General features: G+C 44.4%; 3 protein-coding genes across 6 annotated transcripts; 2 read left to right on the forward strand and 1 right to left on the reverse strand.

Annotated features, from left to right (window-relative positions):
• Nucleotides 1-34: 34 nt before the first annotated feature.
• Nucleotides 35-24,924, reverse strand: LOC143342473 (elongation factor-like GTPase 1). Of its 2 annotated transcripts, XM_076766402.1 has the most exons (6): nucleotides 24,787-24,920; nucleotides 21,039-24,712; nucleotides 20,620-20,742; nucleotides 20,275-20,423; nucleotides 1,291-1,475; nucleotides 35-1,025 (listed from the first exon to the last, which is right to left on the reverse strand). In XM_076766402.1, the coding sequence occupies exons 2-6, from the start codon at nucleotides 23,570-23,572 to the stop codon at nucleotides 837-839; spliced, it is 3,180 nt and encodes a 1,059-aa protein (XP_076622517.1). In that variant the 5' UTR covers nucleotides 23,573-24,712; nucleotides 24,787-24,920; the 3' UTR covers nucleotides 35-836. The 2 variants fall into 2 exon arrangements, with proteins under 2 accessions (XP_076622517.1, XP_076622526.1); XM_076766411.1 differs by lacking the exons at nucleotides 35-1,025; nucleotides 1,291-1,475; nucleotides 20,275-20,423 and having other exon boundaries at nucleotides 20,705-20,844; nucleotides 24,787-24,924.
• Aos (protein argos) lies at nucleotides 2,903-8,056 on the forward strand. 3 transcript variants are annotated; one of them, XM_076766555.1, is made up of 5 exons: nucleotides 4,089-4,225; nucleotides 5,064-5,187; nucleotides 6,168-6,388; nucleotides 6,518-6,689; nucleotides 6,983-8,056. In XM_076766555.1, exons 2-5 carry the CDS (start codon nucleotides 5,077-5,079, stop codon nucleotides 7,229-7,231), a joined length of 753 nt encoding a protein of 250 aa, XP_076622670.1. In that variant the 5' UTR covers nucleotides 4,089-4,225; nucleotides 5,064-5,076; the 3' UTR covers nucleotides 7,232-8,056. The 3 variants fall into 3 exon arrangements, with proteins under 3 accessions (XP_076622653.1, XP_076622670.1, XP_076622661.1); XM_076766538.1 differs by lacking the exon at nucleotides 5,064-5,187 and having other exon boundaries at nucleotides 2,903-4,225; XM_076766546.1 differs by lacking the exon at nucleotides 4,089-4,225 and having other exon boundaries at nucleotides 4,928-5,187.
• On the forward strand, nucleotides 12,684-23,291 carry Dsx-c73a (doublesex cognate 73A). The gene is made up of 6 exons (XM_076766524.1): nucleotides 12,684-13,559; nucleotides 16,965-17,219; nucleotides 18,052-18,202; nucleotides 18,350-18,472; nucleotides 19,182-19,345; nucleotides 23,159-23,291. Exons 1-5 carry the CDS (start codon nucleotides 12,840-12,842, stop codon nucleotides 19,301-19,303), a joined length of 1,371 nt encoding a protein of 456 aa, XP_076622639.1. The 5' UTR covers nucleotides 12,684-12,839; the 3' UTR covers nucleotides 19,304-19,345; nucleotides 23,159-23,291.
• Nucleotides 24,925-24,982: the final 58 nt, after the last annotated feature.

Below are 24,982 nucleotides of genomic sequence, written 5' to 3' on the forward strand. Positions count from 1 at the left end.
CAGTAGCGAAGTTTGATCTTAAAATGTTTCGTGGTGCACGCATTGGTTTATTAACCAAAAAATAATGTAAATTATTTTACCTATTTTCTGGTTTTTGACCTCAAAAAACTTTGAAAAATCAAAATACCATATAAAAGCTAGTACATGAACAAAGGACCAACAATTTTTACACCATTACGACGCTGACAATAATACGAGAACATAATAAATGCAGGAATATTTGTTTATTTTCACTTAAATTTGAATAACAGGAACTGCAGCATTCGACTATGAACTTTTGAAAATTGTACGTGGTGTCGGAAAATATTAATTGTCCCTTTTAACTGTGAATTAATGTCACTATATTCCGCACAAGGTACAATGCTATTTTAGAGTTGTACGTATTACATCGAGATTTCGGACGAATTATTTGAGAACAAGGAATTTCGGGACAGACTGTATTCGTGTAAATGTACAAGTTTGCATTCGTTTGTCATATAATCGAAAGATGGCATAAATCACATTGGGAATACATTCTCAAAACTCGAATGTTTCGAATCGATAAGGCAAGCAATACTTACTCACGCGGCATAATCTTTTAGTCGAAAACGTAAATTTGTTTTATAACTAATAGGAATGTGCCACGTACGATGTAATCTCGGATCTCGTACGTTTCTCCTAATGCTAACAAAGACAAGTTTATAATTGTATTTTCCTTGATAATTTTGATTATTTTAACGTTTAGTTTCCATATGGGTACATATCGGTTACATTGGATACTTGTCGAGCGTTAGCGAGTGCTTTTCTGATATAGCGATGACGATGGCATCGATGACTCGATAATGACCATGTTCGAATTACTTCTTTCTCGAGAGAGTACGTTGTTTTTCTGCATGCATAACGAGCTGAGAATCCACGGGTAAACCTTTGCGTCGACGAACCGCATCCATATACTTCTTGGCCCTGTTTTCGCTGTCTGCTTTGTCACCAAAGTGAAGGTATTCCTCGTCCGTGGAAGGTGTCCAGTAAGGATCTTGCTCGATCACCTACGACGCGTACAAAGTCGCGTATAAAATCATCGTAAACTTATCAGCAGTCGCTATCAAGACTTTTGGCGCTTTCCCTTCGAAACAAAGAAGAAATGCTACTCGGGTAGCTTGTTTTAAACGACCAGGTCGTAAGTACAGGTAGAAAGGATTGTAATGGTAAGCGATACACGCTTTCTATCAGTCTACGATCGAGAAAAGTTATAATAAAAAAAAAAGAAAAGGCAAATACATATCGTGCGTTCGTTGATATGGAAAAACTTGCCTCCCAATGACTGAAAACCAGTTGAGGGCTGGCGAGTCCGGACGTTTGTGTTCGCAACTCTCTGGCAAGTTGAAAACTCTCCGGTATAGGTAACGTTGCCAACACGCGAAACTGTCCACCGAATCCAGCACTTTCCGCAGCAATCACACGGCCTTGCCTTTTCCCAAACACCGCATACAGTTTTCCTGAAACAAAATCGAATCTGTTCGTCATTTGTTCCGTATCATCAACGTCCTATATGTTAACGAGACAACCGTTTAATGATTGTAGAAAAGAATAATAAACGATAGACGCGACAAAATATTGCCATAGAAGGGAAACCAAGATTTTTCAAGATTCCCGGACATATCGAACCGAATGTGACTCGACTCTACACGGTTCTCGAAGCTCGATATAAACTCAGTTCCACTCAACCGCACCCTACTCCACTGTTGCTCCGGCAATCCGTTGCCAAGCGTTTTCCCTCCAGCTCTTCTCGCCGAGGAGAGTTCATTCATGTCATTCAGCGGTTCTCCTACGTCTTACGATAGATTTGTAAGTGGTAATTGCGTGGAATGTCGCAACTATTACACATAATGCGGGAGTAATAGAACACGAACGTTTCGGGCCGATGAAATCTGATCTCGTGTTATGTGTTTTCAGAAATGCAAAAGGGCAGCAACGAGAGTAGCGTATCGTTTGTGGAGACATCGGAGAAGGCCGTGTGGATTGGGGAGCGTGGGAATGAGAGAGCAAGGAGCAGAAGAGAAAAAGAGAGAAAGTGCGAGTGAATGGATGGTGGCCTCCATCAATGAAACAGCGATCCTCAAACGTGATCCTTGGAGAATCGTTTTCGATTCGCAACTTGCTGGTCACGAACGGTACCAGTGTTACGCGCGTCGGTTAGCTAATACGATAATAGGTAAACGAATCAATCGTGGCTTTGTTGCAAGTTCGAACTAGCCAGAAAGACATGCGCGTAAAGGGGAATTAAAGTAGAAAACTTCGATTGAACGTCCATGCAAGTTTGAGAGCTCGGAAAGTAATAACATCCTTTGAATAGAAACACGGTCGCGCGAGTCGATCGGCAGAATCGCGTGAACCGTGTGAACCGCCTACGCGTGCTACGCGTCGAGTATGCGTATGCCTGCCTCGTACGTGGGCTGTTGTACCGATTATGCGGTCCGCGTTGCCCACCTCCTGGAATATGTGTCTACTACAGGACAGCTCTATTCTTTATTTCACCATATCCTCAAAAACTGACCGTAACCGGATGCTTTTCAGGTGGACTGCGAGAAGGAAGAAAAGGCGTGTCTGGCAGCGACGTAACTGTGAAACGCAAACAGCAATAAGGCGAAGCGATGAGAGTCGAAGCAACGAAAATACTTCGGATGCAGTAGATGCGTTTAAAAAGGAAAGGTACAAGGAATAAAGGAAACTAGCGAGGCGACGTACAGTAGAGTAAAGTAAAATGGTACGATATAGAGTAAAGTGGAGCGAAGTGGAGTAGAGTAGAGTAGAATAGAGTAGAGTGGAGTCCAAAGGAGTAGAGCGGCGTGGCGTGGAGTGGAGTGGAGCGAAGCGGAGTGGAGTGGAGTGGAATGGAGCAAAGTGGAATGAAGCGGAGCGGAGTGGAGTGGAGCGGAGTGGAGCAAAGTAAAAAGCAGAGTGGAGTGGAGTGGAGAAAGAGGATCAGAGAAGGGAGCATTCATTCATGCTTTGCCTCTAGCTGTTAGAAGTCCAGTCGAACGAATGGTATAGGTTCGCGTAGCACGAAAGTTGAATCGCGTCGCGATACGTAAATGTAGGACGCGCGCAGGACAGAAATATAGAAGAGAGAACGTGGAGGAGTAAGGCAAGGCCACGAGAAAGAACAAGTGCGGTTTGTACCGTGAGTAACGATACGGTTAGAGGAGAGGAATTTTCGAGTGCCCTACGTTGGATACACGATTCTCGACGGAACGAACGCGTACCATTTCATCGACGCTAAACACGAGGAGATCGAGACTGTCCGCGTCGAAGACAAGACCACATTAACCGTGAAAGGTTTAAGGCATTCTTTGGTTTCTTTAGAACAATCTAGCGACTACGGTTCAAAGGTGATCTGGATCCGTTCGATCGGTCGATCGGCCGGCCGACCGATCGATCGATCGATCGATCGATCGATTTCTAGAACGCGCTAGAACCGCGTTGAAACGAAGTTCATTTACCACGGAAACTCGTTGTTTTCTCGTTGGATTTGCCAGCAACTACGATCAGCAACGCTCGGACCAGCTTGTACGCGTATCTAATATACGTGGAAAGGTGCAATAATTAAAGGAACTCGCTACCCTCGATCGATCGGCAGCCTTTCTTATTCGCTCAAGATCCGACAATATCCGAGTGCATATTGCCTTTAGGATGACTGCAACGTAGAAACCACGCGCCTGCGAGTCACTCGTCCTCCTTGACTATGTTGTGCGCCGATACGCGACGTAAAGTGTTTCCGATGAATCCCAACGATTCGTACTCCGTGTTACACGCTCCGTTATACGTGCATTCTTTTCTGTAACTTCCGAATGCGCGTCAACGTTACCGATTTTGTCTCTATCTTCGACCGTATCCAGCAACTTTCGACGCTCGTGGAACCAGCTACTTTTTATCCTTTCTATCGAGCGACCAAAGAAGAACAATAAGTGCGCGCGCGCGCGCGCGCCAAACGATGGCCGATTCGATGTGTTTGTTATTGGCGATGTTTGGACAGTTGTTCGTTCGTGGAATCGAAGGTAGTCTTCTCGGCGTAGAACTCGATGAAAGGGGCCAAGAGTTTCTCAACGAATATTTGTCTCTAGACGAAGGCAAATACATCACCGAGTTGCACAACTTCCAAGACACAGCGATCGAGATCGACTTGATTGACCAAAAAAAGAAGTATCGACCTGTGCATCAGCCACCTAGAGTTCTTTATCAAATCGGGGTAAGTATGGTATCTCGCGTCGCGAATTATACGCGATTACGCACAGAGACGATTCGTTCAACGGTTCTTTCGTATCGTCCAGTTGGCTAACCGTCGTCCTCGATTTTCCTTTGCTCGTGACATTAACAGCTTCTACGCTCGCGATATACCTACGTATCCTATTTTCTTTTACGCGTTTCGCATTATCGTTCAAGCCCGCCACAATAACGGTTTATTAGCTTTCTGTTTTATTCGAGTCGCGTTACTTTTCATAATCGGATATTAGACGATTTGTAATTTGTAATTTTCCTTTTAGAACGCGATGTTTGCGTGCTTTTTAAACGAAACATTGTTCCGCCTAACGCGACGCAATTGCCCGATCGATCGCACCACGAAACCAATTAAAAATACGCGCACAGTCGTCGTCCATTTTTCTATCCGTTCCTGTCAAATTTCTCTATCGGATACCCAAAATTTCCCAAACGAAGATGTGCTGAAAATGGGTAATCATTATAAGAGATGAGAAAACAAGTAACGTTGGACCCCTTGGTAGATCTAGCGTTAAACATTCAGACCTTTGCGTTTGTTGGTTCGATCTATCGGTCGCTCGTTTCCCCGAATTTGTATTCGATCCTCTGTGATCATTCGACTCGACTCAGTCAGGCCTGTGTGTGTGTGTGTGTCGCCACATCGGAATGTTCTTTGGATCGTCCCGTCCGGCAGTAGCGTGCGCGCGCGCATATGCTTCTCGAGAGCCAGGTGTCATTTTCACCGTGGCTGTGAAAGAGGCGAGAGACTCGTGAGAACTTCCGGATGAATCGCACACAGCCTTTCCGGTCCCCCTATTATCCCATTTTAGTTTACCGCCACCGATGGTTTTAATACGTACGAACGATCTTCTGGGAACGGCACGAGGAAGAGCCGAGGAGGGGATAGAAGAAAGAGAAGGGAACACGAGAGAACGGAAGGGAACCAACAACAAGGTACGGACAGTGGGAAATGCGACCGACGATTTTAAAAGCGACTTGGCTGACCGATATATGCATTATTCGATGCACCGATACATGCAATTTTTTCTGTATCGCCGTCGAGATCGCGATAGATGCGCGCGCGTCGATCATTGGCCATATACAATACGAATACAAATAAACAATCCTTGTAACAAAACACACTCGTACACGAAACCTATTCGAACCCTTAGATTTACAATATTTAACTAATGGTACATATGCCAAAACCGAAGCATTTTACATAACTTTGTGAATCTTTTTACTTATGTAATCTTAGGGCCCAAATGCTTCGGTTTAACGTACACATTTTATTAGTTGAACGTAATAAATATAAGCGTTGGAATACTTTCGCGTACGCGCGTAGACGGCGTCGAATCTGGACAGAAAATTTGAAGTTTTACTCGGATTCTCGAACGCGACGTAGATTGCCAGCGACGACTCGACAGGACGTACGTGATTGCCTCATTCAGTGGATTGACCGACGCTGTTTCAATAGCGCAGTTAGACCAGATGTCTATTCTTTAAAGGAGTGGGGAGATACACGTATTCTTTAGCAAGTTTGCTACAGAGTTTCCTTCTCTTCCTCCGGCCCTCCCACCGGCCCCGATCCCCACGCCTTCCACTCCCTCCGTACTATCCGACCTTCTAGATTCTCGCAATATCGCGATTTGTCTTCTACTCGTGACCGAAACCATTCTCTCTATTAAAGACAGTGTTAGCCGATACGCGAAGTTTGTCGGGAAAATCCATTGGTTATTAGAACGGGCGATACCGCGCTTGACCCCGGAATTCAGAACCTCGATTCTCTCTAACAAAGGGAACGTAACGAGGCGTCAATTACCTATTTTTATCACATTTGTCACAGTGGTGCATCTTGACCTATCGCAGAATCGAACGTTATACAAGTGGATGTACGAAAATTGGAACGTATCGCGACCGTTTACGATTTTCAGGACAGCGAGGAGGAGTTGCCTGAATGTTCGGACAGAAGCGAAGTTTGCAGCAAGGTGGATTTATATGGGTCGCCATGGGTCGAGAGGCAGTGTCGTTGCCCGGATGGTCGTACCTGTCCTAGCAGCTTGCACGGGGACGACGGGCATACGATAGTCGATAAAACACGCCAGTACAAGCTCTGCGAGCCAGTGAAACGTCTTCCCATCTGTCGTTACTTCAAGTTAGTCGGTTGTCTAACCAAGTACATATAGCGGAACGATCAAACGAACCGATTCTCAGATGCTTTAACGCGTACTACACGCGCGTCCACGCGTATTATGCACACAGGATGGTTATTTGCTGTTTACAGGGACGTCACGTGGACACTAGCTCCTGGAGGGGGGCCAGCAAACGCGACGGTTCAGCGAGTTTACTGTCGTTGTCGGCCAGCCAGCGTACCCTATCTAGTTCGAAGACAGCCATTCAGGTCTCCCGAGGGAAATCCAGGATTTATTTATGCGTTTGCGTGCTCTCCGCAAAGCGTAAGTCCCCTCGTTCTCGTTTGCTTTCGCGCGTCGCGTTTTAAGCTCGATTTATAGACGCGGAACGTTTACAGGACGATCCGGTTCAAACAAACGGTCTTACAGGCAGTAAGATACCAATCTTTGTACATATATAGCGTCGCGGTTCAGTTCAAACGCGTTGCGTTTCAAATATTCTGAATGTTTTTAATGAACCGACGCGATCGTACGAGTAAACGTTCCGTGTCTGAACGGGTAATGTAAAATATCCGGGATCGAAGATCGTACCGATTGAAAGAAATGTTCGATTTCAGAGGCTGCGTTGTCAACGCAAGGAACCCTGTCGACTGTTCACGGTACGAAAGAGACGGAGCTCGCAGCTCGAGGAAGTGAACGCGTCGCCTCTTTGCCAGTGTCCAAAGGGTCATCGGTGTCCCAGACGACACACGGATCCGGGATCGCTTCCGGCTAGATCGTATTCAGGCGTTTTGGAAATCAAAACTTACAGTGGTTATTGCGTGCCATCGCAACCGCATCGTTCCGATGCGGTTTACACCGTATGAGACCCCAGTCTTTGCCAGCCGCATCGACGCGATCGAGTCTTGGGATCGAAGATAGACAAACGACGCGAGAAACGCGGAAACCGATTAAAAAAAACACGACCGTGAATCAGCGACGAACGCGACGGATTTATTTAGAAATGTCCTACGGTTTACTCAACTTTCATACTCTCATCTAATCGTAACGAAACATAGTAATCGAGAATTGAGTTATTTTTAAGAAATTTTTGTTGGAACAGGTTCTGTTCAAGATGAACAAGAGTCGCGTCGCATAATACTCGAACCAGGCCTATCGACGAGAGGGGCCCCTCGCGCCATATAGTCTCCCACCATCCATGTTACTTGTAACAGGCGGGCGTAGTTTAGAAAATGTCGCGTGTTACTCTCAACACTTTTGTCACAAGACGATCGAGGTGGTATCTCTTTGACAATACCGAGGAGTATCCCTACAATCGCGTAGGGAGGATAACCATTTCTCTGTTCTTGTCAGGCAACGTTCGAGTCTAGTTTTAGACAAAAATACAAAAAATATGTTATCTTGCACGTGAGAGTTTCGCTAAGTCCCGAATTTGATGAAATTCAACCGTGCATTACTATATATCGTCATTTTTTTTTAGAAGTTTACTCTTCTGCGGCTTTGTCTGCGCCGATGCAACCGCGTCTACACCGTATTTCGACCTCTACGCACATAACGAAACTACCTGTAAATTCCCTTTCACGTTATTATACCTACGTATCGTTACTCTTGTAAATATTTCATTCCCGAAAGTAGCGGAATAATCTCGATACGATAAATATGAACAACTGCGCAATAAAGAAATTCCATTATTCGTGTTAAGTCTTTTTTCATTGATGTTGTTATGGTGCTGATATGAGGATTTCTCCGCTTATTTACTTATTTATTTATTTAAATATTTAAAGGCTGTCTCATTTACATAATATATGTACATGATTACGGAGGATGTGAACGAAAAATTGTAAATCAATTAGTGAATAGTCGATAGCAGGCCCAAAAACTTCTCAGGTTGATAGCGTAAACGTGCTTTTAATAGTGTAAAGAATAAGCGTACAATAGTTTACGCCGTTAACCCATCTGCTAAAAGTTTTATTAAATAAATTGCGTGGAAAATTACCGGTTTTCCGAAGTAACTTCGTTATAGTTGTTCTTTTGGAAAAAATATAAGAGAAACGATCGAAAGCGAAGGAAATTTTAAAAATCAGAAACGAATTTTTAAGAAAAATCGAGAGGAAGTAGGTGCAGAAATTCGGCGAAAATAAAAAATTTCAAATCGTCCTAAAAAAATTATTTTTAGCTAAACCCGTTGGTAACGTTGCGAGTGACACGAAAATGGTAAAGGGGTCTCGAGATCCCAGAAAAATGGGCCAAAAAAATACATTGGGTGAAAGGTCTTCTCGTGTAAGTCGTCTGTAGTGGCGTGTTCCGCACTTATCACCAGAGAATTACGAGACGAATGGGTATAATTTGCAGCCTCGTTTAACATTTTGGTAGACAGAAAATCCTTTACGCGTTTAATGCAGGGTCAAGTTTCCATTAGCTACTCCCCATTCTTAGATAACAAATCCCCCAGGAGCAAACCTCTTCGTAACGCGTTTCAAACACTCTGCAGGTATTGCAGCGACTATACGATCATAGCAAACGTATCGAGCGCCATCATGCGACGTTGAGTCTATAATATTTCGTTTGCATAATTATTATTATTACACCTGCATTCATAGTCGGGTCTAGGTGCGCCTAATTTGTTTAGTCAGCCTCTCTGACCATCGATTAGAACAAGTAGACGGAAACCATTATCTAAAAATAATTTTGCTATTATTTAATAAAAATACCTGTTTTTGTTATAGCTTAAGAAATTTAAAAAACAGTAGCATTGGGGTTTCTACATCACTCGTCACATCCATCGTGTTCAACGTATCGAACAGGCTTCCTTCTTGTCGTGACCTCAAGAAATTGGACAAACTTGTACCTGGCTAAGCACAAAGACTGGTGTCCATCCTTAATAACAATCTCACGACTGTGCTCGATAGCCCTGCCAAATAATTTGTTTACTCTAGCATCGTGGCAAGTTCCATCGAAATCGGGTATTGTCGGTTCGATGTGGTCCGTTGTTAGTCGGCATATGTTTGGAAAGAGCCTGGATGGAGGTGTTGAGTGAGGTTGCTAGCGCGGGAAGAGCTTCCGAGCAGCGATCCATATTGCGAATCGGTCACGTAGAGCGGTCAGCGTTGCATTCCTCCATCGGAGGACGCGTTACTGCGACTGTAAAAGCGCTGTGGCAAATGAGAACGAGCGAACACCAACACGATCGTTCGATCGCTACGAGAGAGCCTATCGTTCCGGGATCTGATCCGAATGCCAGTGAACTTAGCCAACTAGTTTGTCGATGAGAACACTACAGTGATTTCATGCTCGATATATTTTTCTGGTATTCGATCGAACTCGCGAAAACTAGCGGTACCTCTATCGTTGCTCTAATTCGTTTCTCTTCTCGCTTTTCTCGAGCCGCATGCAACGAACTCTGTTCCAAGATACGCTTTGACATCGAGGATCGTTCAAGCGAACGGACCAAAAATCTTTCTCGAGAGATAACCAACTAACGATACACAGATAGATAGACGTTTCGTAGACGTTAAAATGTTTCAACGAATTCGCAAGTTTGCAGTTAATCCGTAACGATAAGAGACGAATGACCATTGAAAAGTTTTGTCAATCGATTCCTGCCCTTTACGCGCAAACATACCACGTCCTATCGATTGACAGAAGATGCCCGATTAGATGTTTAGACGGTTTATGGAAAAATGCAGCCGCGTTTAATTAAGAATGGTCGGATGTACGATGGAATATACTTGTAGGATAGAGTGGTCCGGAAGGTGAAAAGATTTAATTTACTAATAACACTCAGCGTATTAAAGTTGCGAGAACGCGAGGTAAAAAAGATAGAAGAAAGGAGAGCGGGCTAAACGAAAGAAAAATAGGGGAGCAGCGAAAGGAAAAGAAAGAAAATAGAATGGAAAGGAATGGAAAGGAGTTGTTGTCACGAGGTGGCTGTTTTTCGTTTCTAGGCTGAATCTCGGGTCCCGACTGCGAGTTCTCGTATTCCTTGGTTCTGTGGTACCGTCCCTCTCCGAAGGACAGGGAAGCAAGGCTATCGTAGGTGTGCCTGGTATACATATCCAGAGTATCCAGGCGGCCGTGTATAGGTGAGCGTAGAGCGCAAACGAAGGTAGAGGATTGGCGGAGATGATGCAGCTTAGGATTCCACGCATAGTCGAGGGGTTTCTGGTTGGTTGGTAAGTGGGACTAGCCGGGACTCATAGGCAGCATGTCTCCTACGAGAGCTCGCAGTCCTACTCGGAACTCAAACGCACCTAACCGCGCATCGATTTTCCGGCAAACTCGCTTACTCGTGCAGCTTCTTTCGATACTCGATAAAACGTTCGACGATGCGGAAGAACGCGGACAAGTTCGCCACCGTTTGAGTTTGCCCGAAACATAGTGGAGAATTAACGATCGCAAGATTACCTCGACCGGCATTCGATCAAGTTTCTTTTTTCTACGCAACGCGGTTCAGTTTTTCGTGCTTCGTCTTTCGTTTTTCTTTTTTTTTTTTTTTTTTGCTCTCTCATAATATCTGCGAAGACCGTACCATACCACCCTCTTCTGGACCACGAGAGCCGAAACTCGAAGACCAGATCGAGGTAGGGAACTCGGGTTCGAGGTCGAGATTCAGATCGGGCCGAGATCGAGATCGAGGTCGAGGTCGAGGTCGAGGTCGAGACCAGGGTCGATTCGTCTGCTTGCACCTCGAGATTTCGTTTCAAAAGGTACGATCTCATTCACCGTTTCCACGGCTTTTTTGCTAAATGAGCGATCGAAACGACGCACTCTGGGGTATTCGCCCGGATTTTTATTATCGAGAGATCATTTTGATATATGTATTAAACCGTTCCTTAATTTTTTTAAATTGCTTGGGCAGATATATATTGTGTGTATATATTATATATGTACCCCACTGTGCGACGAGAACTCGACAATGTAACCGACACCCGCCGGAAACGGATCGACTACCGTTCAGGAAATAAGAACCACCGTCGCGAGTACCCGATAGTCTCGATCTTTTTTCACTTTTATAGAAACGATGAGAACGAACGAGCAAATTGTTTCGGGTTTGATCGTAATACCGTCACTCTTTCTCACGATATTATTTACGATTACGCATTCGATACTAAACGATGTATTTCTTCTTTCTGAATCGGCTTTGAATGCAGTACAAATTATTAACGAGGCACCGCCAAAGTTACGACTCACTGGGACGTTAATTGTTTTTGTTAAATCGCGCAAGTAGCATTTATTGCCCGATCTGTCAGATTCCCTTTCTTTTAAGTCCAAGACGTGTTTTAATAGCAACCAAACTACCCCATCTCGTTGAATCCACAGAAAATCGAAGTACAAGGTGGCTTTGTAGAAATTTTTGGCAGCGTATCGAGCGGTTAACGCGAATCGCGGATACAGCGGTTGAGTATATTCCGCTAGTTACCGTACATCGCGACCTTGAAAATGCGAACAAAGATAACGGCCCACGAGAAACGCGAGTACCAGTTAACCTAATTTCACCGTATCCGCGTGATAAATTATATCGCGAGATAATTATTGTGGCATCCTGGACGCCACAAAAAAGATAATCAGCGTTCACCGGTTCACCGATCGGCCAGCTTCCTCGTTTACCTGTGCAAATACGCGCGGACGCGTTTTCATTCGCAAAAGTAACCTGTTACGAATTACGAATTTAACAAGTGTATCGTCGTATTTGTTTCTTTACCGGTGCGCCTACACCGTGGCATTGTTCGTTTCGCTTTAACGTTGCAACGAGACGTATGTGGAGAGTATGTACATAAAGAGGAGAGAGAAAGAGCGTGGGGTAGGGTGGGAACAGGGGCGACACACGTGGCCCGATGTGCTACATCGGTGCTCTCGGTACGCGTTTAAATTTTGCGATCGAATCGACCGGCTAGGAAATCGCGTCCAGTCTATCGACGAAAAAATATCGTTATACCGTTAAGGGATCTTGAGCTCCCCCTGCGTTCGCCGTTTTCCCCTCCCCCGTCCTGCTTCCCTTCCTTCTCCTTCGCTTATTTTTACATGACGTTTCTTTTTTTCCTTCGACGAACCGCTCTTGTTGCGCGTCGCCTCCACCGTGCAAGGTATAAAATATGCGTGAGAAACGAGGATACCCATCTGGTCGGTATTCTATGCGATCTCGTATTCTAACTTCCGATCTGCATCTCTTTCGCGCGTTCGCGACACCAATATTCATTAAGACGAAGATGGAAACGGAAATGAAAACAGAGACGGTTGTCTCGAAACGATCCCCCGAGCTCGATATTCGATTCGTAGTCTTTGACGATCGAAATCGTAGGATACGTTACCGTAGGGGCGGCATACGCGATCGCGGTTCCATTTCGCGGACACGTTTTACTTTCCTCGTTCGTTTTAGGAAGCGTAACGCAGCCGCCGTCACCGCCACACGCAAAAGAATCGCAGAAAGTTGCCCCTTTCGTTTGATCGTTCCATCGATACGAGATCGGAACGAAAATGAAGGCTGTACGTGGAGCAGCGTGGTTCGTGATGCTGCTGGCCGGAAGCGCGGCTCTGCCGTCCCAATCGCAATCGCAAACCCACTTTCGGGCTAACCAAGCGAAGACAAAGCAGACGACGTCGATGTATTTCAGCGAGGACGGGTCTAGCACTTTGGCACTGGCATCGAGCACCGTTGCCAGCACCAATAATGGCGGTAATAGCAGTATCAGCGACGATAGCAGTACGGTATCGAAGCCGGTTTCTCTCGGTGTTCAATCCGTCGCAACGATTACCAACGACGCGGCAACCGTATTATCGTCGTCGTCGTCGTCGCCGTCCTCGCCGTCTCCATCCTCGTTGCCTGTAATACCGCTGGTATCGACGGGTCGTAATTCCCTTACGGAAACGATCGAGACGATGCCCACCACGTCGCCGCTCGCAGGCATCGACTTTGGTGCATCGACCACCGCAACAGGCACGACCATCGCAAGAAAGACCACCGCTGCACCGGCTAACGCCACCACCTCGAGCTCGCCACCCACCGAAACTTCTTCCAGAACGATCACCTCCGTTCAGGACAACGACATTTTCGTCTCGTCCTCGAAAAAATCGACCACAGGTTTCGTCGAATTCACGACCACCCCTGCTTCCGGTCTAGCGAAGGAAACGCGTGAATCGCCGGGTAAAATTCGCCCTCAGATCAAACTGACCACCAACTACACCAGCCTCAGCGAGGTAAGTAAACATCATTTCTTAAACGATTCTTTTCGAACTGTAACCGATGTTTTGCAAACTCGTCGTACGGTTAATTGACAGAGCGACAGGTACAACTTCTGTTAATGTTCTCCGTAATGTTGCGCGAAGAAAGGAGAGGAAAGCAGCTACGTCGAGCAATAGAGTAGAAAGGGGCCCAGATTCGAGTCGTGCAGCAAGGACCGTCAAGTGTCACGAACTTGAGAAAAAATGTCATATGGGTCGACCTAGAAAGTAACTAATCGTTATGTTTGTGCTATTCGCGTGTGTGTTTAATAAGGGTACGATATATTTGGGCTACGTTGATTCAAGAATCGTGGCTGAGCGCAGTTCGATTTGTATCGGTTCGACGTGGTACGATTAATAATTAATTAACCGCGATATGTTGATCGTGATCACGCGTAGGCGATATACCGTTGGACAGCCTTTTGCTGTTGCAACGTTAAACCTTACGTTTTGCGTAAATATATCGATATTCCTCTATCATTGCGAGGACGCGGATGTAAACAGACTTTGTTTCTATGATTCATTTCTGTCGATTTACGCAGTTAGTCTGCATTTACACTCGGTAGAGAAAGTATGACTGCCAAGAAAAGCAAAATGTCTACGGAACAAAGTTATTTTCCTGCGTAAGAGCGATGAAAGTTTACGAAAAATCGGCAGAGCGTCGCAGTCGAGTTTCTCGACAGTGAGAAATGTAAAACGAAGTGTGAAGAGTCTGGTTCTGCAGGAAATAAACCTCGATCGGAGCGAGCGAAGACAGTAACGGTAAGAGAGCGACGAGATCTTTAATAAAAGAAGCGATGAAACATCCGTTTGCGGTCAGAGTTTGTTTATCAATAAAAGACAGACTTCGTTTGGTTAATATTTACGACGAAAGGGTATTACTAATAGATCAGTGATGGAGTTCCAATAAAATGCGATTAACCGCGAATATATTTGGATTATTTTTAACAGGCTCGTGCACGTAACTGCATATGGACAGAGAAAAAGACAGTGCAATCTCGAAGGTATTTCGAAAGTAATTTACCGCGATTAGATTCATCCAGATATACGGTTATTCAACGGTTATCGAGCGAGTCGAACATATTCGCGAGTACTAATTCTCGGTCGAATACAATTTATACGTTCTCGTTCGTGTGGAAGCTTAAACGCTGGTACCGTGAATCGTAATCCGGACCAATTTCGTCCGGAATTAGCCGTTAATCCTATTTTCTACGAGTTGTTCGTTTCACCAGTATATGTATATTGTGTAGGAACTTGTACCCGCAAAATATAACTGTTTAAGCTATAACTACGCTCAACTATGCTAACACGAGTACCGTAAGTACGCTGCTATAAAGCGGTTAAATTTCACGGGTCAAAGATGCGTCGTGGTTGTTACGGAATAGAATGACTGGCGACAGAACGAAACTATTCTTCTTCTTGTCCATTACCACGACCTTTCTCTTTCGATGATACGAGCAAAGCTGCCACACCGGTACCTCGAATTACGTTGGAACCAGAGATTTCACACCGGTATTATTCCGACAATATCGAAACACCAGATATACGAGTTGTGATGTGATTTCGCGAATGAACGGAATGCAACATTGAGGAGCCAGAAAGTTGGAGAAAGATCTGATGCAAAGTCACACGAAGCAGAGTCGTACGAATTTAATGTTGATACAATTGAATCGAGTTGTATCCGTGGGAGCAACTGTATTTAATTGTATAATGGAGTTCAAGATGACCTTTTTGGAAGGCGCACGCTGTAGCGCCGAAATGGAACTGAAACCGATATTAGGTGCAACAGAACCGCTATTCCAATAACAGTTATAACAGTTTTCAATCCCTGATTCGTTCGCTTCGTCGGCCAGATCGCCGACGCCGCGCATCGTTTATAAGTTTCAAACGAATTCATTGGCTGGTCTGCGATTTTTCATTTCTAGACGATCGTTTCGTGACTCGCAACCGACAATTTTCGTTGATTGCATTCGGAACCGCAATACCGAAATAATCGTTCGAGACGAGGCGAGAGACGGATCGTCGCGTCGTAGATTCCAAGTAGTCGATTTCTCGTTTCTCTATGTGCCGCCCTCGACTCTCATCCCTCGGTGATGGTCGTTGCCCGTGAAAAAAAGATTCTTTTTCCCTCGAATTCGTTTGCATCGTGAAGAACTGCTCGAGTTTTTCGAATCGTTCCGCTCGAACGAGCCGAGTAAAGATCCATCGGAGTTACTTAGGAAGTTGTCACGAATCGGGTTGCTTGTTTTAGCATTTCAAAAGGAGGGCAAGTGTTCATGACCGTGACGCGCGAGCGGATCGACCGGTGTTAATATCGGTAGTGGAACGTGACGATACCAAAAGAAAAAGAAACGATTTAAAGGAAAAGAAAGGAAAACGGAAGAACAGGTCGGAGGAAAAGAAAAGGGTAAAAGGAGGTAAACGATTTCGTTGTTGGTACCGTACAGGTTCGCGTAACGATACGAGCTTGTAACCAATCTTGATCGATGACTACGAACGAAATAAACAAAGCAGAATTGGAAGAATACAAATAAAAGTAATAGCAATGGATAGACATAAGTAAAATATCAAGTTAAATTGGAGATTAAGTAGAATGAACGAACCAATGAAACCAATAAAGTTGGTTGGCTCTTGGAACTCGAGGAATAAAATAATGTCGTAAATCGCCATCGACTGGGAATCGTAGCTGTAATAATACCACCTTATTCGTAATGGAACGTTCAAGTTTGTGGTTCGCGGGAAACGGTTAGAATCATGATCGTGGCCTCGTGACTCGGCGAATTCTGATTTATCCCCGACTTGTTCGCGATTCCGCGTTTGAATTTCTCGTCCTTTTTGTTCGCCGTATCTTTTTATCCGCGTTTCGACCGAATCTCTTCCTCTCGTATTATCCCATTGTTTCTTCCCGTCAATTGCCGCTACACAACGAAGAGATATGATTTGCCCGAGGCGAAGAAGCGACGGTAATTTACGGAAAGGAAATAGCGTAACAAATCCAGCGAATCACGCGATACGATCGTGTGGTTGTTCCAGCCAGCTAGAGACAGCATAAATAATGATTCTTTTAAACGATTCGGCGCTCGTATATTCCTCGAACGCGTCTGAATTTGAAAACGTCACTGTCCCGCGGAAAAATGATTTCGAACGAATCCCGTGTACGAAGACACACGGGCGAAAGTTGCGAGGCACGCTCGACGCTTTCGTTGGGAAACGATTTGACGCGGTGAAATCCGTTAAGTAAGATAAAGGACCTAATACTCGGACGTTTAAGGCAAGGATGAAACGCTGTAGAATTTGTCAAACGAGTTGAAATTCCATCAAACGATTTTACAATTATAGGAACGGGACGTTAACGATACAGTTTTCTCGATGAATTTACAGACAGGTGTACGGCTGCCGGAAGGTGCGAGCGCAGCTCTCGCGAAACCGACCAAATATCACTACTATCCGCACAATCAACACATCTATTTGCTACCGGAGTGCGCAGTTCAGCAGGTTTGCAATGCCGTTTACGTTCGACTGAATTTTACTCAGCCTCTGTGCGCCTGTCCAGGAAGATATCGCGACCCTTGCAGCGCCTCTCTCGACAGCGACGACCTCCACACTACGGAGCTGGTCACCGACCCACGGACCAAGGTTAGTCGCCTTGCCTTTACTTGTTTTCTACTTTACTACCGACGCTTCTTCTCTTTGCCCGCATCTCCCGCGCTCGTGCTTCTTTTTGCTTCGCTGACCAAACGAACCGAGTCGATCGTTTCGCTCCAATGGCACACGAACAATCCTATGCATACTTTTCACCTAATTACGCGGCCCCGCGATTCGATCTACGCTCGTGCCGCTCGACGACAGATAGCCATCCTTGCGTTCTATCCAGGACCACGTAGCCAATAGGTAAATTCGGCGTGTTACTGCACTTTACCGCGATACGCGCGTACGTGTACTTTTGAAAGAGAAAGAATAGAAATGATCTTTTATCGCTGCGATCGATACAGCGCGACGCAATTAAGGCGCGCATCGAAATTTGCCGAAGCGCTTAGAAAGTTAACCGCGCGCTAAGTACGTATTATGCTTATGTAGGATTGTAGAACGAAAGAATCGCGTAGGCGCTTTGAAGCGAAAGCGAGTTCTCTCCTCGAGACGAGACAAGACGAGACGAGTGTTACTTCCATCGCGAACGATATACGACGCCTCTCGAGTACCTACATACTTACGATGCAACGGAGAAAATCGAACAACGATATTTAACAAACACGCTACCCGTTAAACAAATGCTCGTTGCAACGTGCTTTGGAAGATACACCTCTCCACAGGTTGCATTCGATGTTTGCCAGAAAAGTAGGGAGAAGTCGTGGTTTCCGAGGACAAATGCTATTCAAAGAATTTGTTATTTAAATAACAGCGATTTTCGACCTCTGATGACAAGATTTACGCGCATGTAAATCTAACGATCGGATGTTGCTCGGTTTAGGCTCTCACTTTGGTGAAAACTTGCGAACCGGTGGCGGAAATGCGAGAGTGTAGAACACCGAGGGACTGGTCTCTCCTCGCGTTGCAAAACGTAAGAACAGGAAAATCTCATTATCTCGTAATATGCCGATGCCCAGACGCCAATATACTCGGTAAGTGAATATCGGAGTAACGACGTTTTTTTTTCGTATATTTATTAACGGGTTAAACGATCCGCGGACCTTCGCGGCGATATCAACGGTCCGTTTGTTGGACGAACAAAGTGTGTAATCGCGTAATCGTGTTTCCGTGTTTCCCAGAAGGTCCTATGAGTCACGATCAACCAACGTACGCCAGCGTGCCAGGAATTCGCGTTTACGGGATGATGTGTGTGCAAGGGAACAGAAGAGGCCGACCATTGAGATACACTCGCAGCATTTTCGGTGGGTACACGCGACAGCGATAAGTATACAGGGTGTTCGGTCAACCCTGGGAAAAATTTTAATGGGGGATTCCAGGGGCCAAAATAAGACGAAAATCAAGAATACCAATTTGTTGATGGAGGCTTCGTTAAAAAGTTATTAACGTCTACAGTTCCACCCGTACTGAATTTTTTTCTAGAAAGTGGGTAGGATTTCGGGGGTAGGTCTATTCACCAAAAATGATTGTAATTGACCCCTGCAACTAACAATATTTTTTTCAGAACGATTTGAAATATTTTTATTTCGTAGAAAAATTTCACACCTGCTCGAATTTTTTTTTCGAAAATGCGCACGATTTCGAGGGTATGTCTATTCACCAAAAATGATTGTATTTGACCCCCGCAACTGAAAATAATTTTTTTAGAACGATTTGAAAAATTTTTTTTTCGTCGAAAAATTTCAGCACCTACTCGATTTTTTTTTTCGAAAGTGAATAAGATTTCGGGGGTATGTGTAATGACCAAAAGTGATTGTAATCGACTCTTGCAACCGAAAATAATTTTTCCAGAACGATTTGAAATTTTTGAATTTAATTGTTAATAACTTTTTAACGAAGCCTCCATCAACAAATTGATATTCTTGATTATTCTCCATTAAAATTTTTCCTAGAGGTAGCAGAACACCCTGTATAAAAAATCAAGTACGATCAACGAATCCTCTTTGTCCACAGATCGTTCAAACAAAGAAACCAACCAAGATTCTATTCGCACCGAGAAAGAAGGAATGGAGGACCGATTAAGCTTTCCGTGGTACAAGGTCCAACAACTGATGAACGCAGCCGTCTGGGATTAGATCCACCGGCCATTTTCAACGTACATCGAATTATCAAAAATTGTTCGTTTCACGCGCAATTTGCTTATTGCCATTCATCCGTTTATTTATTAAGCATTTCGCTTCGCTTTCTCTGGCTTTCCTTCGTTTAGCAACTCATTTTGTCTTTCACTTCTCCTTATTTATAATAACACTTGTATACGCGTATAATCGAGTCCGAGCGGAAGGGTAAATCCGAGAGGACCGGTCCGCGAGAGAGTCGCCATTTCGGAAATTACGCACAAGTTCTTTCGACTCTGTAACTTTGATCGTGCGTTGTAAAATACGTGAAATTTATGGGGCTAAATGTTCGAGGGAATATTAATTAATATACACCGTAATTTTACGGTGATTAGAACGGTGTCTTTTTATTTTATTTCGACGGTGCGGACTGCATTGTCGGCAGAAACAGCATCGCACTGATAGACTTGACCACAGGACGGCGGCGAAAGCCATCGGGTTGCTGAAATTCCTGCGGTCGTGGGGGCCGTTTCGCTCTAACGATGGCACAACACGGTGTAACAAAATCAACACTGGACGGGGAAAATTTATGCAACGAGTCGTCGAGCGAACCACTCGTCATCCTTCGTTAGCAACCTCTCGTATCTCGTACGTTTTATTCTAATCGCGGGTACTCGAACTCGCGCGAGCCGTACAGAACGTCTGAAAAATCGCCTACAGAAATTTTGTTTTCTCTTCCCGCGGGTTTTAACCAAGAACATCGTGTATTGTACGAGAAGAATGCGTTTCCAGGAAAATATTTACCAACAAGACGGCTATTTTGGACGGATTGGAAATAAAAAATGATAGGCAGTATAAGATGCGTTTGGAAAAAGTTGATTTTCCCCGGATTAATTAGCATCGCGATAAGACGTTTTTAAGATAAAAGAGGTAGCAACTATGGAAACCGTAACCAAAAGAGCAAAGTGTAAAAGTTTCTACGTCCGACTTACCGAGCACGTCCGAATTTACTAAAACGCTGCAACTGTACATCGGCGCGACTAGTCGAGGATGTCTGGCGTTAAATGCACGTCGACAAGCTTCCTTGCACGCTGATATTAAACGACCACCCGCATGACCTTGAAGTTGACCGCTATTTTCACTGTTGACAGAATGCATTGTTTAAATGAGATATCGTAGAATCAAGGAAGAGGGTAGTCTTGTCTTGGAGGCTAACAGAGAACTACTTAAAAGTATAAAACAGCAAGGAGCGTAACTGAAACTTTTTAAAGTAAGTTTTATTCGCAATAGTTCCAGGCTAGATATTTTTACGGGCTCGAACAGTAAATAAAAAGTACCTATGGGAATCGTGATGCACTTGCCACTTCTTCAGGACAAAACAGACACCCGTCATGGGCTCTTCGCACAACGGTCCGGCAAGCGTTGCCAATTGAAAGCCATTGACCATACCGCTTTCGTATCTGATACATCACAAATAACATTACATGCTTTCTTAGACGTACGATCATTTCATTTCCTTTGTTTTCGCGCACCCGCGACGACGGGACGCGGCCGCAGCCGCGCTAGAATCAAATCGCATCGATTAGCATTTCTGAATAATCTTCTGACCCGACCGTTTCTTTGATTCTCAAGGCTCAACAAATTACTCGGCGAAAAGTATCGCGACACGGATCGAAACGCGACTAGATACGGTTATATAGAACCCTGGATCCGAGCACTTGTTGAACCTTGGTCCGGCAAACTGTTAAATACTCACGGAAAACGTGGATCGGTAGACTTGGAGCGTGCTTCCCAAAACTTGTCCTGTTTATAATCGGTTTCGTTCAGTAGAATATTGGGTCCGCAATTCCGTGGCCCGAACGACCATATTCGATCTAATATGTCCTCTGGTTGGCCAGCCTCTTGAAAAGCAGCCGCCAGCTCTAACTTGAACGACTCCGATGCTTTCAGTTTCCTCCCGTACATCGAACGCAACCCATCCGTTTCATCCTCCTCCTCTTCCGCTGTTCTCTCCATTTCCGACGATAATTTACCATAATGATGATACAATGCTTTTATCAAGTCCGAGTTACTCTCTAGAATTTTCGTTACCTTGTCCGGCAAGGGTCTAACGTCGATCTCGAAATGACACTGTCGATTCATGGTCCAAGTGGCGAAACACGCGTCCTCGGTTTTCTTTTCGATCGCTTCGTTCACCATGTCCACCTTCGGGGGAGGGACGACCGTCTCTCTGAACGATACGATGGGCTCCGACACGTTTATCTCGACCTTCGCGTACCTCAGTCTCAAATCTTCCAAGCATCTTTCCAGGTGCACTTCTCCGGCAGTGCTCAGTACAATCTCGCCGCTCTCTTGGATGCAAACAATGGCGCAAGCGTCCGCCTGATTAAGTAACTTTAGACCGTTGATCAACGCCTGCAGATCGTTCGGATGTTTCGGCTCGAGGGCTACCCGCATTATAGGCACACCCAGCGACGTTAGCTCCGAGAAGGACGGGCAAGCGATCGTGGTGGACAGAGTCGCTGTTTTCAACACGTGTTCCTCCAAATCGCCGATTCCGAACACGTTACCCACCGACACTCTGTCCGTGCATTCTAGTTCCCTGCCCATCAGGAGGTACAGTCTTTGCAGCGTAACTTTGGTCACGTGTCTGCCTGGTTTCAAGTCTTTGAGCGTGGTATTCTCGTCCACCGGTGACTTGCCCAATTTCTCATCCTCCAATGCCACGCGGGGATCGTGTTTCGGACCCAGAACGAACACAGTGCTCCCTTTTCTTATACTACCGGAATAAATTCTAGCGAACGCTACTAAACTGATCTCTGAACTTTCATCGTTCGCCTCGTTAGTCGTATTCTCGGATGATTTCGCCTCGTTGTCCGATCTTTCCACGCTTTCGTCGCGTTCTGCTCTTTCTTCCGGTCGCAGTTCCTTCGTCAGTTTCTCGGCGTGTCTCATCCGCGCTATTTCTTTTCGTTGCACCAGCTCTTCCGGGGTCAGCTGCTTCGGTTTGTTTTCTGGTAGCGTTTTCTTCTCCACCGGAAACATTTTTGAAACGAATACAACGACGGGTGAATCTGGAGAAGAATCGCAAGCTAAGAACGCTTCCTTTAATCGTTGCGTCTCGACGGGCAACAAAGAGAAATCAAAGTTCCCGCATAACAAACGCTCTACCTTTTCGGGGGATAAATTATCGGGCGATGGTACTTTCTCGCATATCGTATCGAGACAAACACGGGACAAAGGCAACCACTGGGAACAAATAGCTTGCAGTTGAATCTTAGGGTCCGTGTGCCTCAAATCTCTTGTCGTTAATTTAATATCCAACCTTTCTGCCATCGTAGCTATCTTTTCTTTATCCTTTCGTACGATCACCGTATCGTATAAAGTCCAAAGGTTGTCCAATACAAGCTGAACGAATAATGGTTTTTTAGCTTTCTCTTGGGCTCCTTTCATTATTCTTTTCGTTTTTGTGTTCGCATAAAAATCGCCCCAAAGCGTTTTCGATAAAACTTTCTCGCTGAATCCTAATTTCGCGGAGAACATTTTGGCGAAGTCTTTCACGCCGAATCCCCAGCCATCCGTGGCACTGGAAAACAAAACGTTACCTTGCTCCGGGGAGAAATATAAACCGGAATCGTCCCAGTCTTCGTGTACGGTCTGCCAATCTGCTAGATTTTCTTCCGTAACATATTCCACGCTTTCCTTTTTTAATTCCTCTTTTCCTTCTCGCTCCATTACGTCGCTAGCAAACATTTCTCCCATTACAGCATTTACTTGTTCCAGAACCTGCGTTAAATGCACGTAAGCATCTAACGGCGATAATTTCATTTCCGTAATTAATCTATCAATTTTGTTTAATACTAAGATTGGTTTCAGACTCTCCACGTAGGAAATGGACAGAGCACTGCGTGTTTGCGGGCATACGCCTTCCACCGCGTCGACGACGATGATCGCTCCGTCGCATAATCTAACGGCCGTCGATACTTCGGAGGCAAAGTCTACGTGGCCCGGAGAATCTATTAAATTAATAGCGAACTCCTGACAATTATACTTATGGTAAAGAGCGATAGAACTCGACTTCATTGTAATTCCTCGCATCTGCTCGTCCGGACGACTATCCAAATACCGTAGTTTGCCAGCAAGCTTGTTAGAAATGATTCCGTTGCTGGCGACCAGCGAATCAGCCAAGGTGGTTTTGCCATGATCGACGTGCGCCAATATACAAATATTTCTAATATTGGCGGGATTGCTCTGAATATCGGTTAATTTTTCTGTGCTAACCAGACGCATTCTGTGGCTAATTGGTACGCAAACATAAATGTATCCAACTGAAATCTTGAAGATGGCGGAACGAACGTACTTACATTAACAATATATATAACAATTTACAGTTTATTATACAAAAATAGAGACGATATTAACGAAGCAAAAAATGAAGTCTATATGTACAATATAAGTTAGTGCGTTTAAATATACTAACTTGTGCTAACAACGGTAAACACTATTTCACTTTATTTTGTTTCCAAAGTACGTAACGTTCGATAAACACAAGGATATATCGTAACCTCGTTGACATTGTTTTCGTCTTTCCCAGCATGCCAGTTGCTCTGCCCGCTTTTTCGCCCAGGACAAGAATAAATTATCGGTCAAGGCTCGACCGTCAAACGTGTTTTCTTTTCTGTCAGTACCACCGGGTATATATTCGCGGAGACGAAAACGTGCTTGGCACTGTTTTTTTATCTTCGCAGGTTAGGAACACGAACGAAGGAACGTATCGTATTCCAATATACTCTTTCTTTTTATTTTCTTCCACGTGAAGATACAATCTGCTTTCACTCTTTCCGAAAACCAGCTGTTCTTAACGAAGCATTGTTTAGAAGACTTTGTAAAACATTCAGCAAACAAATGCTCAATCACGATTTAACATGCGACAAAGATAACGGAGGCGACCATAATTCTTATTGATTGCTCGGTGATAGAATACGCGCGTATATATTCGCTAATAGTTTGATTAAAGAATTATAATTGCTTGAAAACAACAAACATTCACCGATACTAACAGAAATCAATCGATTTTGCACAGAACTTTCTTTGACAAAATATCATGCGCGTAACTTTCGTGTTGGTTCATAAATGTATGCATATTAACCATGTATAGGTACGAAGATGCATTTTGCACCATCTGTGGCTGTCATCGGCACTAGAGATGACGTACAGAATCGTAATTTTTTTATTCTAAGTCACAACGTACTTCAGTGAATTTGCTCACGGTGACTGCAATTCTTAATCTTAATTAAATTATTCTTTATAAGATTATCCAATATACCTTGTATATGATATAAAATTCAATTCTCTTACCCTTATCTCTTATCAGTATTTTGAAGAGTAAAAAAATGGGCTGACGGTCTGCAGAATTCCAACCACGTTAATCTGAAACGAAAAGACAATATAACATCTTGGTCAGTTAAAAGAATGTTTCGAGAAAAATGCGTTTAAATATTTACGGATAGTTCATTAGAGCTACAAGCTGTACTCTTTAAACAGCTGCAACAACACCAGACATGTTTTCGAAGATACTTTAAGAAAATGAAAAAAGGAGAAATTAACTTTTTCAAACTTTCAAACGAGAATATCCTTTTATTTTTATTTTTTCAACACATTTCGTAGTCGACTGACCTCTCGTAGCCCTCTGATGGCAAG

The sequence above is a fragment of the Colletes latitarsis genome, chromosome 1 (genome assembly GCF_051014445.1).
Source record: "Colletes latitarsis isolate SP2378_abdomen chromosome 1, iyColLati1, whole genome shotgun sequence".
Lineage (NCBI taxonomy): Eukaryota > Metazoa > Arthropoda > Insecta > Hymenoptera > Colletidae > Colletes > Colletes latitarsis.

Coding starts and splice junctions, on each gene's coding strand:
- Aos (XM_076766538.1), top strand. CDS start 3,971: ATGGCCGATTCGATGTGTTTGTTATTGGCGATGTTTGGACAGTTGTTC. Junction 6,389..6,517: donor CCCATCTGTCGTTACTTCAA/GTTAGTCGGTTG, acceptor TGCTGTTTACAG/GGACGTCACGTGGACACTAG. Junction 6,690..6,982: donor TTGCGTGCTCTCCGCAAAGC/GTAAGTCCCCTC, acceptor GTTCGATTTCAG/AGGCTGCGTTGTCAACGCAA.
- Dsx-c73a (XM_076766524.1), top strand. CDS start 12,840: ATGAAGGCTGTACGTGGAGCAGCGTGGTTCGTGATGCTGCTGGCCGGA. Junction 18,203..18,349: donor CCCAGACGCCAATATACTCG/GTAAGTGAATAT, acceptor CGTGTTTCCCAG/AAGGTCCTATGAGTCACGAT. Junction 18,473..19,181: donor ATACACTCGCAGCATTTTCG/GTGGGTACACGC, acceptor CTTTGTCCACAG/ATCGTTCAAACAAAGAAACC.
- LOC143342473 (XM_076766402.1), bottom strand. CDS start 23,572: ATGCGTCTGGTTAGCACAGAAAAATTAACCGATATTCAGAGCAATCCC. Junction 20,424..20,619: donor GTGCATCACGATTCCCATAG/GTACTTTTTATT, acceptor TTCTGTCAACAG/TGAAAATAGCGGTCAACTTC. Junction 1,026..1,290: donor TGGTTTTCAGTCATTGGGAG/GCAAGTTTTTCC, acceptor TACGCGTCGTAG/GTGATCGAGCAAGATCCTTA.